The 14552-nt window shown below is 36.4% G+C and overlaps 1 protein-coding gene across 2 annotated transcripts; it reads right to left on the bottom strand.

Annotated features, from left to right (window-relative positions):
* Positions 1–6369: 6369 nt before the first annotated feature.
* On the bottom strand, positions 6370–8790 carry LOC111265513 (stress-associated endoplasmic reticulum protein 2). Of its 2 annotated transcripts, XR_002683490.2 has the most exons (3): positions 8632–8790; positions 7319–7584; positions 6370–6972 (listed from the first exon to the last, which is right to left on the bottom strand). XR_002683490.2 is itself a non-coding variant. In XM_086970513.1 (2 exons), the coding sequence occupies exons 1-2, from the start codon at positions 8364–8366 to the stop codon at positions 7387–7389; spliced, it is 213 nt and encodes a 70-aa protein (XP_086826639.1). In that variant the 5' UTR covers positions 8367–8375; the 3' UTR covers positions 7317–7386. The 2 variants fall into 2 exon arrangements, 1 of the variants encoding a protein (XP_086826639.1); XM_086970513.1 differs by lacking the exons at positions 6370–6972; positions 8632–8790 and adding an exon at positions 8352–8375 and having other exon boundaries at positions 7317–7584.
* Positions 8791–14552: the final 5762 nt, after the last annotated feature.

The raw sequence follows: 14552 nt of genomic DNA, 5'->3' as shown, positions 1-14552 counted from the left end.
TCCAGTAAATGTCGCAAGGGTTCCGGGTGCGCTCGATCTTAATATGGGTGCACGGATTAGTCTCCTTTGGTTACATGTTGCTCTACTTTAAGTATAATTGCCAATTTTCAACTTCAATACGTTCGTTCAGTATCGTGGAAAAGTATTTGCCATGTTTATTTTCGTGGTAGTTTAAATATAACATTCAGCGAGACGCTTTACAGTTTTATCATAAAGGGCATTCAGTAAAATAAGTATCGATGTGATACAGATTGATCTAAAATAATATCGTAATGAGAAAATACGTAACAAATAACATACTATTGATTTTCAAACATGAAATCGACATATTCATTGAATATAGTTACCTTAATCTTCATTTAAACTTTGAAATACCTGAAACCAAGGAAATTTAACATTTTTTACGGGAATGTTAGGATTGATTAAATGAGATAGAGCGCATTGTGGGCTTTGTAACGAAAATACTTTCTTAATTCATAACTTATTCCCCGCTGCCACCTCTACGACAGGTTTCGATGAACCGTAGAAACAGGCGGCTTAATACCAGTAATCCGAAGAGGCCGAGCTGTCGATAGGATCACCATATTGACTACCTTTACTCGTAATAGGATTTTTGTTCCAGCATAGATCACCTCATTTCCTAATATTTTTTTGCAAAACCTGAAACTTTATAACGTCGATACCTTACAATACGCAGTAATACTTTTGGTACGGTGGGCACGAGTTTCGAATATATACATGAGCCCATCAGCTAGACTCCGCTGTTTTGCCATAAGTGAGATGTCAAAAACTTCCCCTGAAGTCTAATGCAGCACCTGTTTTGTAAAACTACAAAAGTAAACAGCTTTAAAATATAAATTTTTCGTACATTTGCAACTACTCTCCAGCAAATTTCAAAAGAAAAATGAGCTTAGGCTCTATTAAAAAAGAAGCTTCCAGGAAAATGTGTTCGTTCAATCGGCTCTACTTAACGTAAGGCTTTTTTCTAGGCTAGAGCTTTGATGATTCATTTGGTAGTAACAGACAGACAGACGCACTGAAACAGGCCTTTAATAGTAGAGGGCCATTCGCGAGCTTCGCCCCAGATTATTTTATTACTGAGCGCATTTTACCCGTGTAAAGGTGAAAAGTTAATTATATTAAGAACAGAGGTAAAATTGAACGACAATTAGCTGTTCCCTAATAGGACAGTTAATAACTTCTTCCAGAATAAAATTTAAAGGTAGTTTATCAAGTAACATACGCTGAATACAATGTTCACAGAAATATACATTTGATGATATATCAACGCGGACAATGCTGGTGGATGTCTTGAACGAACTGTTGTGACGTCGAACGCTGGTGCGGCGCTGTTATTAGGCGTGGAAAACGAGAAAATAGATGCTGGCGTCGGTTTCTCACTAACGAAATTAACATCACTATCTATGAAGGAAATCGAACTCGTTCTGTTGAGAGAAAATACTCAATCATGCTATATCTTATCTGCAAGTCTTACCAGGATGAATTTCTAGCGACAGATCAAAATTCGGGTTGTCAAACAAGCAGATAGGCAAATGGACACAGACGACACAGATGGACCGCTTGGTCTCAGCCTCGCGTGTTTGGTGTTGATTGATTTAACTAATTTTGTTTTATTATAATACATCTAGCCTAAGGTAAAAGTATACCATACAACAACAATTATCCCGTTTCAGCTGCATCGCCCACCTGCTCCGTTACCTTTGGGCAGCTGTTTCATCAGCTTGTTCTAATATAAATGGATTTGATTTGCGTCACACCTAACCTAACTCCCCAGTTTGTCTGGATTGCTTAGGAAGTCTCTCAAAATAATATTGGCATACATTTTCATCGATAAATCGATACGACCAATCAGATTTTTTACTTCTTCCACATCCAAATATTCATTGTAGCTATATTTATAGCATTTTTACTCAGCTCGTCAAGAGTTATTGACTGATAGCAAGAAATACCTCTTCTACGTAAATGTAATTTTGTCAGAATTTTTTTAAAGGAAACTTTTTCTATACACCATAAAAGGGTTCGAATAATGAATATTAAAAAAGACGATTTTAAAAATGGATCCTATGCTGTAAGTGATGTACCCAACCAAAGAAAAATTTGATTAGCGTTCCACCTCACCAAACATAAGTTATACCTTAGTTGCCAATTTTTATTATTAGTTATGTTGTTGTAATTCATTTGAAAAATTGCAGCACAGATCCCGTTATCTCGTTGTAGGTATACCGTTACGGTAATTCTATGTTCCTAATTCAGTCAATTTTTCAGTAACATTCATCCCGTTGCAGTTATCCTGTCCCACCTGTCCCGTTCTTCCGTCGACGAGTTCGAATGTGTTGTCGCCATGCTGCGGTCATCTTATCAGTTTCTTCTATTATTTGACTCGTATTACACTTTACTTCTAACCTAAGCTAGTGTTCTATTCCAGACCTAGACTTTTAAACGTCCTGTTGTATTAATTTTAGCATCCCCGTTGCAACTCTCTACTTACAATGATTGTGTTTTTTTGATCTAGTCAATTTCTTGCTTTTGGTAGTTTGGTGCAGTTATCTTATTACTCTCTTCCAAGAGGGATTTGTCATTTTTCTAGAACGATTTCGCTTTTCCATCAGGATCTCCTAATAACCATTTTACCTTCTCGCAATTAGTCCGATTACATGTATCTTATTACACGCATAAATTACTGAGCTCCATTCCAAAATTGCCAACATAAAAACATAGAAATTTTACTCAACTCTTGCATTATGTAAAATTTACCTTCAGCTGACACGCGACACCACTCTCAGACCTTATTTTGCTGTGCCAATCTACGTTATTTTTGCTCTTCAACTGCAACAAAGTTATAACCTTGATACGTTACTGCATTTATCCTGTTTTCCCATTTCATCCTACTACATGGAAAAAATATTTATCTAGTTGAGGCATATGAATCACATATGCCGAGATGGTCAAAATTCCTATTCTGTTAGCTCTTACATTAATTAGCCCCATTCTGTAGGGAAGAAAACTGCCCTACGGAAACAGCAGTTGTGCTTGCGGACCTAGATAGTTTGTATGTCATTTACTAAAGGCGTTTCGGCAAATGTCACCACTTTACGATCGAATTGCACAAACCTGCATAATCAAAAATTGACTTGAACAAAAAAAACTACTTTTTTAAAATGCAGTTCGAGAACTCTGTATCGAGCTAACCCCGATTGTCAGTTCGTCGAAATTGTGATTACGCTATATGGGATGAATAAATAAACTGTTTCCCGCAGGAAATGGTTATTCAATCGGTACAGCTTTTCCGAGGATGTAGTCTTAGGGACCTACTAAGAATCAGGCCAATTCAACTATCCAATGGAGTCTATTTGGGTCGACCAGATAGACGGTTTTAGTATATTCAATTTATACCCATAACAGTACAGAGAAAATAGACTAGACGGACTGGTTTAGCTCCGCGCCGAATCATTCTGATTCAATCGATTCGGTTTATTGGTATAACACATAGCCTAATACAAGCTATGAAATAAATCGGCATCTAACCTATTACACTTTTGGAGTGATTTCGTAAGTTTGTTCAATATGTTCGCCGAGCGCTCAGTCGCCTATATATTTGTCTCGCTCGTGATACGTCGATTTTTCGTACATTCCTACAACGTGATTAAGATGTTTTTAATGATTAAACGGCTCTTAAACTTCATTTAAATGGCTGATTTAATTTAGATGGCTGTTTTCAAAATACAAATGAATAAGACCAGTTGTTGGCTGATATCTAACGGACGTGCACGAACCGTTGAACGCATGTGACTCTTAATGAGCACTGCGATGTTTAGAGTCGACTAGTCTGCTAATTCCGGACGTTACCGAAGCTTGAAGGTTTTTTAATTTTGTTTGCAAATGTTTTGTAAAAACATTTGCATATACTAAATCAAATGAGGATTAATTTTGTTGCATGTTTACCTAAGTTTGAAAAGCGTTTTTCATCATTTTATTTATAAAGTTACATGAATTACGTTAAAGAAAGACACAAATATTTAGTCTCCGTCAGTATATGAATTCCGTGTCACTAAAGCTTGAGGATTCTGTTTATCGCTTTATATTCGTCAATAATAAATATTTATACATGTTTTTCAATATTTGAGTGTTTTGCTCTGAAAATAAGTAGAAATAAAAAGAGAACATTTTCTGTCTAATTAGTTTGGCATTAGCCGTTTCAACCTATCGCTTGACAGTTATTAGCAGTTCGTTAAAAAAAAGACACTCGAAAGCGCGAAAGCAGCTCAGAACGCATTTTCTCTCTAATGTTATCTAGGTAAACTGATATGATATTAGATGTACGGTAAGAGCCACACAATTACGATATTAGGTTGTTCTGACAAAAGGGATACGTGCGGGCTTTGCTCCATCCTTTTTAAACACGTTCTACTTTATCTTTGCATAGATAAAAGATTAACTGTGATAGAGGTAGCATCAAGTAGCTGTGCGCCATTTCAAAAAGGGTATAACCACGAACTTGCGACTTCTAGTAGCATAGACTAGTAAATGGACTCGCGAGCTTCGCCTCGCGCCTGTTTTGTTATTGATTTACCTAATGTAATTTATTGATATTACATTCAACCTAACGTAAGCTACGGCATATATCAACAGTTATCCCACTGCAATTTTCTAATCCTGCCTAGCCCGTTACACTTTGTAGTTATTTGTCGACTTAGTTTAATATGCACAAATTTGTCTGGTACCGGACGAGCTATCTCTCGACCATAGACCAACAATAACCCGTCTCGTCTCCCGAAGCTTTGCAGCGTCGGTTTCGCTATTTCCTAACAGTAATGCAAGAACGTCCATTACGCTGTAATTACTCTGCTCCGCGTGAGCCGTTCTTCTTTCCGTTGGAATATTCCAATAGTCCTGCTGCCATATGGATGTATTATATGGCATGGATTTATAGCCTCATGTATTTCGTCAGCTTCTTCTGATATTTATGTCCCGCCCAACTTAGCATATTACTCGAATGTATACTAACACTTCCACAGGCGCCCAGTTCTTGTTTTTCTGAGACCCCGCTGTATCTGTTCAATGACAATTTTTCAATACTGTAATTGCATTCTCGTACCCTGTTCCCGTAATGGCTGTTGACCTTGCTGGAACGAATGAACCTCATTACTACGTTGCAATTAATTCGTTAATTTACCATACTTAATAACTTTCAACTAAGCCTAGCTTTAATATTTTTAATATGAACCTAAATGAATATTTCTCTTTTTGCATATTGAATGCTAACGTCCGACAGTGTATAAGACGACAGGTTATACCCTTTTACAGTTATTTCACACTTTCCATTATATCTCTGTTCTAATTTCGATATTCTGCTGTATACATCCTGTTCCCCTATTTCAGTAACCCTACTCCTAGAAAAAAGTTACATAATCGAAGAGTATCGTATGAAAAGTTTATCGCAGAGCCTTTTGTTATTATTATTTTAGAGTACTTTAGACTGTTTCCGACAATATAAATTTCCGTCGTTCACCGATAAGCCTAGCATACAGTTTTTGCTAACCTTTTCAGCTACGTTGATTCCAAGAAGAAACGGCAAAACTGCTACTTAGCTAAAGAATCAGAATGGAGATGTTGCTGCATTCTTTATTTGTTAATTAATATAAGCAACGTCTCCGCTAACTTTTAAATTCGCATTTTACTAAACGGAGCTTTCTCTTGTTAAGTCTTACTTTTTGAATGTAAACACGTGCCTTAGATGTCACATTTCACGCAAACACCAAAGCCACAAAAATATTTTAGTGACAACTGAGTCCTACAAGAATATGCTACTTTAAGGCCATATATTTTTGCATTCAATCATAATTTGTGTTTTGTGTGGGTTCGCAATATAGATTCGCAGCAGCAGACATATGAACCTTGGAAGCAAATATGGTTTTCACTCTGGTCGGAGAAAATTAGATGGAGCATATTAGCCTATTATATATGGACCGGAAACTCGTAAAGCGAAGCTTCTTGACCATGCGCCATTACTCTCTAGCTACGTATTTCTATATTTACGGACCTATATTCTCCTATAAAAAAGAACCCGTAAGGAAATGTCCACACGGATTACTTAAGCCTCAAAAATAATCCGCCAAGTGTAAACTATTCTAAAAAAACAAGTTTGGTTACTTTAGCATATGTTTCGAATATGGATATGCGCGAGCTGCTGCGCGTAAGCCTACTTTGTTTATGAGGCGAGGCACATCAAGGATTGACTACCAGCCATTAAAGAATGCTCTGCAGAAAATTGAAAGAAGCCTATATGTAAGGTGATAACTGCTGCTCACGCTAGCACGTCACTACAAAACCGTAACAAAACCGCAGACATTAGTTTCTACGAACATACGTCGTCAACTTTTCATCTTACATTTTATTTTTTTTTTCATAATATTACACGTACAGTTACTAATATCGCAAACACGTTCCATAATTATATTAATATTGTTTAATATGTATATAAAATGAACAAAACGAGCGCTATATTACGATACTTAGTATACATTTACATAGATTGGAATCCCGATCAGTAAATTACCGATCAAGGTTTTGGGATGAGTCGTCAAGATTCATGCTCCTAGCGAAAAACACTCGAGGTTTTGAGACTGTCGAAGACCTTAACTCACCTCTCACTGTACTGGTGTTTTCAGGAACCAATTTCAATCGTCGCCCTCGTTTTTTAATGCTAGTCCACGTTTCTGTCAATTTAATGTCGATGTGAATACATCGGTTGCGGTGAGCCCCCCTTAAATTGGTGTTAATTCAACTTCATATCTACCCAGCGGTGGATAGGCCAGAAATAGTGTGTAGCTACCATCATTAATATTATTTTGGCAATGCTCCTCTGGTAATAAAAATAACGCGGGTATCATCAGGTCTTTGAGCTGCTTGGCCACAAAGTGATAATTTTATATTTTCACTGCTTTTTTTTACCTGCGAAACGCAGAAAACGCAATAGAACAAGTGTTAGATATTGCAAAAGACGAGAACTTATAGCAACATTTATATGTATTTCGGTCGTATATTTTTGGTACATAAACTAAAAATTCGATAATTGTACACGTATGCAGACTAATCGAAGTATGGCTTAGAACGTTCATCTTAGCCATATAAATCTACATGTTTATTCACATGATAACTTCACATGTTCATTAGAACGACGCGTTAGTTCCTAATTCAACTTTAAAGATACATATACTGGCATATATAGAGTCACATCGTACATCACAGAGAGTCACAAAGTAATTTTTTTCAATAGCTTGTTGACTTAAGTACTCACAATTTGCTCTGTGCGGGCTGATGGGAATTTCAAATTGATCTGTCGTCGTTAGAACTATAACAAATTTCCTAGAAACCGGCCCGAATACTCTGGATGATCTGGAAAATGGCGGATCCACAAACAACGAACAAAAACAACGCTAAGAGCCAGGGGCCAACGGGTGGTCGATCTTCATTCTGTTTCGTCGATTTTTGCACGTTTCCGCGCTGCGTGATGTTTTTTGCATGCTTCTCTGAAGCTGCTCGCATTCGGGGAGTGGCGACCATCTAATCAGATTAAGCAGGGGATATATACATATACCGTTATTACCGATACATTTCTATTTTACAACCCGTAATATTTAATAACCTTTCCCACGTATTTATTTACCATCTTTTCTATTTGATTTATTAATTAACCGAGTAACGTTGGCCTCGCGTATCACATAACCATGTGTTTAAGTCTAAACAGAGTCTTTGGGGACTTTGTAAAGTGGCTAAGCGGTAATCTCAACTGAGCTAAATTTTGTAATGAAGCAATACGCCAAGCCAACGACTTCACACTTTGTTGTAGAATAAATTAACAAGACTAAACATACGTAAATTTACAAACACAGTACATTTGGAAGTAAGACATCCTCTAATTCATCCATAAGCAATCATAAAGACAATTCCAGGTGACGTCACTATTTAAGCTAATTCACACTCACTATCTGTTTATAGCACTTATTTGATAAAAACTAATAGCTTTACCGTATTATGCGGCAGAGATATCTTATAAAAATATTACTGCTATTAAGATTTCGTTATATTATTCGAACAATGTCGGCAGTACGACTACGTAATCTTTAATCTCACAGAGTTCGTATCGGATTATGATTAACTGTACGGTTAAGCTGTCCGGTTAAAGAAGCCCGGCAGAGAAACTGCAGTGACAATGCTTCGCTCTAGCAATTTCCAAAATGGAACAGCTTTGCGGCAGTCTACGTAAGAGTAACGACATAAAAACTACCCATATGGAACCTCATAAGATTGTTATTATGATTTCAAGCCACCTGCCACGAACTCATTGCCACTCGGAAAACGAGTCCACTACAAACAGACGTCTCTCCTTCCCACGCAACATTTACTAGAAGGCGATGGCTCGCCTAAGTTTGTGTCCATGTCACCGGCGTCGATTACACTTGTAGCTTTGGCTCGCTCAGTACTCGTCTACATAGAACTATAACATAATGTTATGGGCGGATACGCACGAAATCTGTCAGTTGCCAAGAGAAAAAACCATAAACAATATTAACGATTATCGACAGCAATGAAACAATAAAGGAATCCCACCGTGTGTGCCTTGTCGGGTACGTCTGACGCTTTAAGTGACGACGATCACTGTTCAACGATTGAACGAGAACAGAGAGGATATAGATGATCTGGAGCTGTGGAGCTAAACCACGTCCTATGGAATCATGGAACAAATGGACACGTCAACGCCGAGCCGGCAACTGCATGAACGCATGCGCTGACACGAGCTAATGGCGCCAAAATTTGAAATCGGCCCACAAAATAGAAAAAACGGAAATTTTTCGGGATACAGTTACGCTCGACAATGTGCGACTGTTTCTCTGACACTTACGAATACTAGGCTTATGTGAGCTAACAAGACGATTTATATTATACTGGCGAGCCCTTATATGATTCCACATTGTGTTATCCAACAAGGAATGCAAGAGAGGGGGAACGGTTCAGTATGCAGATAGAGTAAAAAAAATTAATTGATACAGTATAGTGATTACTAACTTAATTTCTCTGGTTACATATATTTTCCTGAATAGAACTTCGACACTGCAAGCACGAAAGGTAATATCATGTGTGTCGACAAAGTAAAAATAGTTATTGCTTGAACCACAGACACTGCGAATTGATTGGAGTCAATTTTATGGTACAAGTTGTCACGGATTCTATCTCAACTAGCAATGGTTAACTAAGTGTCATGTGCCAACAGTGTTGGCGAATCAAAATTTACATCTTACATGGAACCTTTTTTAGCTAAATCATTCAAAATGCAATCTTTGCTCAGATCTTTTTTACAATTTTAACATTAACAGAAAATACGCCGTGAATAGCATTGAGTAAGGTTATAGGCTTAGTTAAGGAAGCTTTAGGTTTAATTAACCAAGAGAAATTATAGAGCCTTATTAAATTCAACTACGGTGTTTAGCATAACATTCAATTAAACTTTTAGGAATAGGCTGCTATTTTTCAAGAAGCGTATGACTACTAAGCCAAGAAAGCCATGTAACTATCGATACTACAATTCCTAATCAGCTAATATTAAAAGCTTTTATATCGTTGTGAAAAAATTTAATTGGAAATAAAGCGTCAATCATTTTATGCAACAAATCTCACGACAGCATTCGATGACTCGTCTAACGTATCGCATAACGTAGGTTCTAACGACATTTAAATTCGAATGGTTGAATTCAGAATCCAAGGTTTTAACAATTACATCGTGGAATTATTCTTTGCCTTAAACGATAAAAAGAAGCACTGAATGCTTGATTTTGAATATTTGATATGAAATATGATGGGGTTTTATTTATGTCGGTAGTTATATTCGAATAGCTTGCTAACATAAGGCATACACGTGTATTAAATATGTACCAGTAAAATACACCAAATGCAAGTATAAATATTCAACTCTTACGTTGTGTTTATTCATAATGAGTTACCTTTATTGTATGTCAGTGAATCGAGTTCTATATTTCTATAAACTTTAAGTAAACAACTATTGAGCGAAATTTGATGGGGGTCACAACACATAATATATAAATGGCGTTCTTAGAAATTAATGGGCTTTTAACTATGCGAGAACATTTTGTGATGAATTTGAAATTTTTCAGAAAAATCTCACTAGAGTCTTAGAATTTAGAGACTTTTGAGACTAACTTGAATCAACCTACTTATAGAAATTGTTAGACAAATTATACTCCGAAGTTTGCTTGGATCCACGATTTTCACCTGAAATGCCCCTTAAGAATAGAGAAACAACTTTGACGCACGTCCTTGAAAAACTTGTCGTAATTATCACTTGTGAATAACAGCGCTAGTAAATAAAAGGCTCCATCAGGTAAATTTCAAACCATATAAAGCCAAATACGAAACCGGTGGAAATGAAATATCCTATAGTTGAAGTTGATCAGCTTAGAAGTGTGCAAATTCAATGTCACCTCTCGTGGTCACCTAAATGGAATGAAGAAAGGAAACTTGGTGCACACATGTATATAATAATTATCATTTCAAATACTGATAAAAAAAAACTTGTGAAAATTATTAGTTTAGCTAGCAATGTAAGTAACTCTAAATTTTAGATTTTTACTAGCTATAAACATATCAATACAAGTAGGTTTATGTTTTGAAAAAGTCTGCAAAAATAAAAAGAAAATTTACGGACCAAAAAATAAAATAGACGTAGTAAAGAGATGGTTCAAGTACGCTAGCAACATTAATTTTTTTATTGTCGTTATTATAGTTTACTTTTTAATCCTTACTTGACGTTATGATTCTACTCAGTAAAATTATAGCATAGATGGTTTGTCTGTCCAATTTGAAAGTTGATTTCTTACCCTAAGTCTGGTATAAGTTTGTGTGTCGCTGAATATTCACACACAATCTGAATACAGTTTTTTGTTATTAAAGAAGCATTTCTACGCGATTAATACGAAATATACACATTATCGGCGTCAGTTTCTTTAGTATTGATATAAAAATCATTATCCAGTTCTAATAATATTGATAATACGAGTAGTAATGGTCCTAAAATCTAACCTTTTCAATGAAAACACAGGCCGTTGTAATTACCAAATTATGTCATTTTGTTGTTGTTATTATTATTATTGTTATTAGTTTTACTGATCTGTTTCCTTTTCTGTTCTCTCAATCCGCCACCGGCGTCGATTATGTCCAAACATTTTGAAGTCATTCTTTTTCTCTTTCCCTTTCCCGGTAGCTTCCAGTGATCCTCAGCTGTTGTTTGCGGTGTGGCGTTAAGGCTGTCATCATATGAACGATTAGACGAAGGCATCACAGGAAACGCTTTCCGTCTTCATAGTGTGTTTCATGTGTTGTGTACCTCGATGCCTGACATAACGCTTCATCTTACATCCAGTCTTCAAAGCTCTGTGTAATTAAAGCTTCATCTATTATAATCCATTTACTATTAGTGCACTTAATAATTGTAATAAGTATAATCTCGTCAATCATTGTAAACACGACTCAACATCTCATTTTCATTAATAACTGCCCTCCGCTGTCTCATTACCAATCGTTAGGTATATAATAATTAGTGATAATCATTACTTCATCATAAGAGTATTCAGTAAAATTACGGCTCCTGCTTTGTTTTTTTCTATTATTCTTTCTTTTGCTCTCTCTTTGACGCAAGCTATTTGTTGACAACCAACACCTTGTCGTGTCCCCTTATCATTCTATTATTAGAAATATTTAACGAAAACAAATCGATACGATTCAGTTACTCCTAAATCGCTAATGAAGTGCGGTGCACAGGATCGGCATTGGGTGTAGTTAAGACTGATAGTTCCATGAAACTTATAGGATAAACAAACAGCTGTTGGAAAATGCTATCTCTCCAGCGAACAAGCAACTGTTGATAATAGTACTCTAGAATGATGAATCGTAATGCGATTTGATGGAAAGTTGTTGGTGGCGTAACAGCGCGAAAATGCTGCTGAAAGCACTGAATTAATCATCAAGTGCAAGCCTCAGGACCTATGCTTGAATGCTCTTATTATTTGTAGCAGTGTTAGCAGCTTAAAGATCAAGTGACAATTTTATCTCTGTATTTTTCCTCCACTTTATTTGCCTGCTTTCGCGCAAACGCTCACAGACCCATCTGGATAGATTCGGTCATGCACGTAAAGAGCACGTTTGGGCGGATACCTGCGAAGCAGTTCTTCTCAGAGGTAGCTTGCCCCGTTCACATTGCAGTAATAATCATAAAAATAATGATGAAACTCATATACGCAGGTGAATAAAGACATTAAACTTGCCGGCTGTCGTACTTTGCAAGCAATCCTTTTTTTGCCTAAACAACAATTCGGAGTTTAGACCTATTAGACGGAGAGATATCCTCCGAATTCTACACTAACGTTTACTGTTTCACTTTACTAAGACCGTTACTCAAAGAATGTCGGCTTTTTTTATAGATGCATACTATTAATTCTGCATTCATAAAGAAAACTCTTTGTGATCTGTAATTGCATCATAGCTAAATGTTGCTTGCTGCCTACAAAACCCTAGCTATTCTATTTAGTTATACAATTTATATAGTCTTGTGGTCCCTTGTTATGGGACAAGTGGATTTTCTTTTCATTATCAAGCTTACGCTGTCCCAGAAGTCATTAATGAGTGAGTTTCGAAGTTATATACGGATTCTTAGTAGAGATTCTCGCTTCTCCTTTTTAGTTCGTGAATGACAATGATGATCGGTAACAATCGGTGTTTGTTGGAACACTACATTGCCACATTCGGTCATGAGTTCTTTACCATGCTATATATTTTCTTCTTTGTTTATTCGTGTCCTTAACGAATTTTCGCCCGCCGAATTATTTACTTCTTCTATTTGCGATACCAGCGACGTGAATTTACCCCCCACTTCATGCTTAGATTTAGGTTAAATACACTCAAACTCGACAACGAAATGCAGATTGCTGACGGCAAAGTGTCCCACCTCCATGATGGCGAGGAGCTATTTAGTTAAACATAGAACCTAGTCCAGCTACTGACAAACTTTGTGTACTACTTTTATATAGTTAAGTCCGTTTAATATTTTTTTTTCTATTAATGATATTCAGAACGATGGTCCTGTAGGGACAGTTAGGCAAAAATATCGAGTGCTATACTGCGGTCGCACAGTTACCGCGTGTTATACGTGGCAACTGAGGGAGTATTCACTGTAGCATTGAAAGCTCTTATTGCTGGTCAAACCAAATATGTCTGTTACGTATAATTTCTTTAAGTGTCTTTCCTATGTTTTTGTGTTAATAACACAATTTTTGTTGTTTTTTAGGGTCGTATGGGAATAGTTTCAAATGTTTTCCTTTTTTATCGGATATTTACTCAATATTGAAAAAGTTAAAAATTTAGAATAACATAGCAATGCGAGATCTACGTACGCTTTCGTCCTTGATCTCACAGTTTTGCTTCGTAATGTAATTCTTGTTTGCTTCAGATGTGCGACTTACAATTTATATTAAGCATCTATAAAAAAAAAGACACTAGACAAATTAATTTACATTACTCATTCGTTCTGAATCTACGTAAGTTACATAGGACGTGATGGCCATGAAAAATTCGCATTTCGATTATAGGTTATGAATCCCTGTAATCATTTTATAACTTATAATCCCTTAAATAGGTGTGATGCGTACATTCAAAAAGATGGCAATCTGGTTTTTCCTAAACAACTAATACGAGATTCGTACAGTCCGTTTACAATAACTGTTTGTCTATATATGTCATTCCTATAAAACAATATGGATAATCATATGCATTTAATATTTTAGTTATTGTGTTGTTGTATTTGAATGCTGGCTCATTATCTATCATGGCTTGCAACCTATTTATCCACAGTGACATTAGTCAATAGGTACTAGCCGAGAACAGTGCTTATTTACCTTTTTTCGATCTAGCCTATTTTGAATAATGGCTAGTTGTCTTTTATAGGAGTATGATGTGGTTACTCGTTCTGATCACGCCGTTTCGTGAAATCTAGCTAGTTTTATTAAGTACAAAAAGCATCATTTTATCTTTGAATATATTTTGCCAAATGGAAAAATCGCGTGAATTTGCGGTACTGAAAAGCCAACTCTCGTCGTCTGGCTCACTGTTAATCATTGGCATTTTGTTGCTGTTGACGTCATTGATCCCGGCGGTGAATCCACAGCCCCTCGAACGGACATTCATCATGTAACGATTAATATTTATGATTAAGCGGGTTTAAACAACTGTCGCCGTTTGCAACGGTCATCAACAATGTCACAATAATACACATTCATCAATATTTAGTAATAATAATGATTCTCCTGTGCTTACTTTTATTAAATTCCCGTTTCCATTTTTAACGGATGCAGTTTCGAAATAATTCCCGACTGACACGTGCCTCATTTAGGTGTTACGCTAAGTAGCTTTTTACTCTTGGAAGAGATTGTGTAAGACAGTCTTCTGGATTTAAACCCGGATTTTAT

Source organism: Varroa jacobsoni, unplaced genomic scaffold (genome assembly GCF_002532875.2).
Source record: "Varroa jacobsoni isolate VJ856 unplaced genomic scaffold, vjacob_1.0 scaffold_977, whole genome shotgun sequence".
In the NCBI taxonomy this organism is placed as follows: Eukaryota; Metazoa; Arthropoda; class Arachnida; order Mesostigmata; family Varroidae; genus Varroa; species Varroa jacobsoni.
The sequence above is the reverse complement of the archived record's forward strand: the minus strand, read 5'-3'. Positions and strand labels throughout refer to the sequence as shown.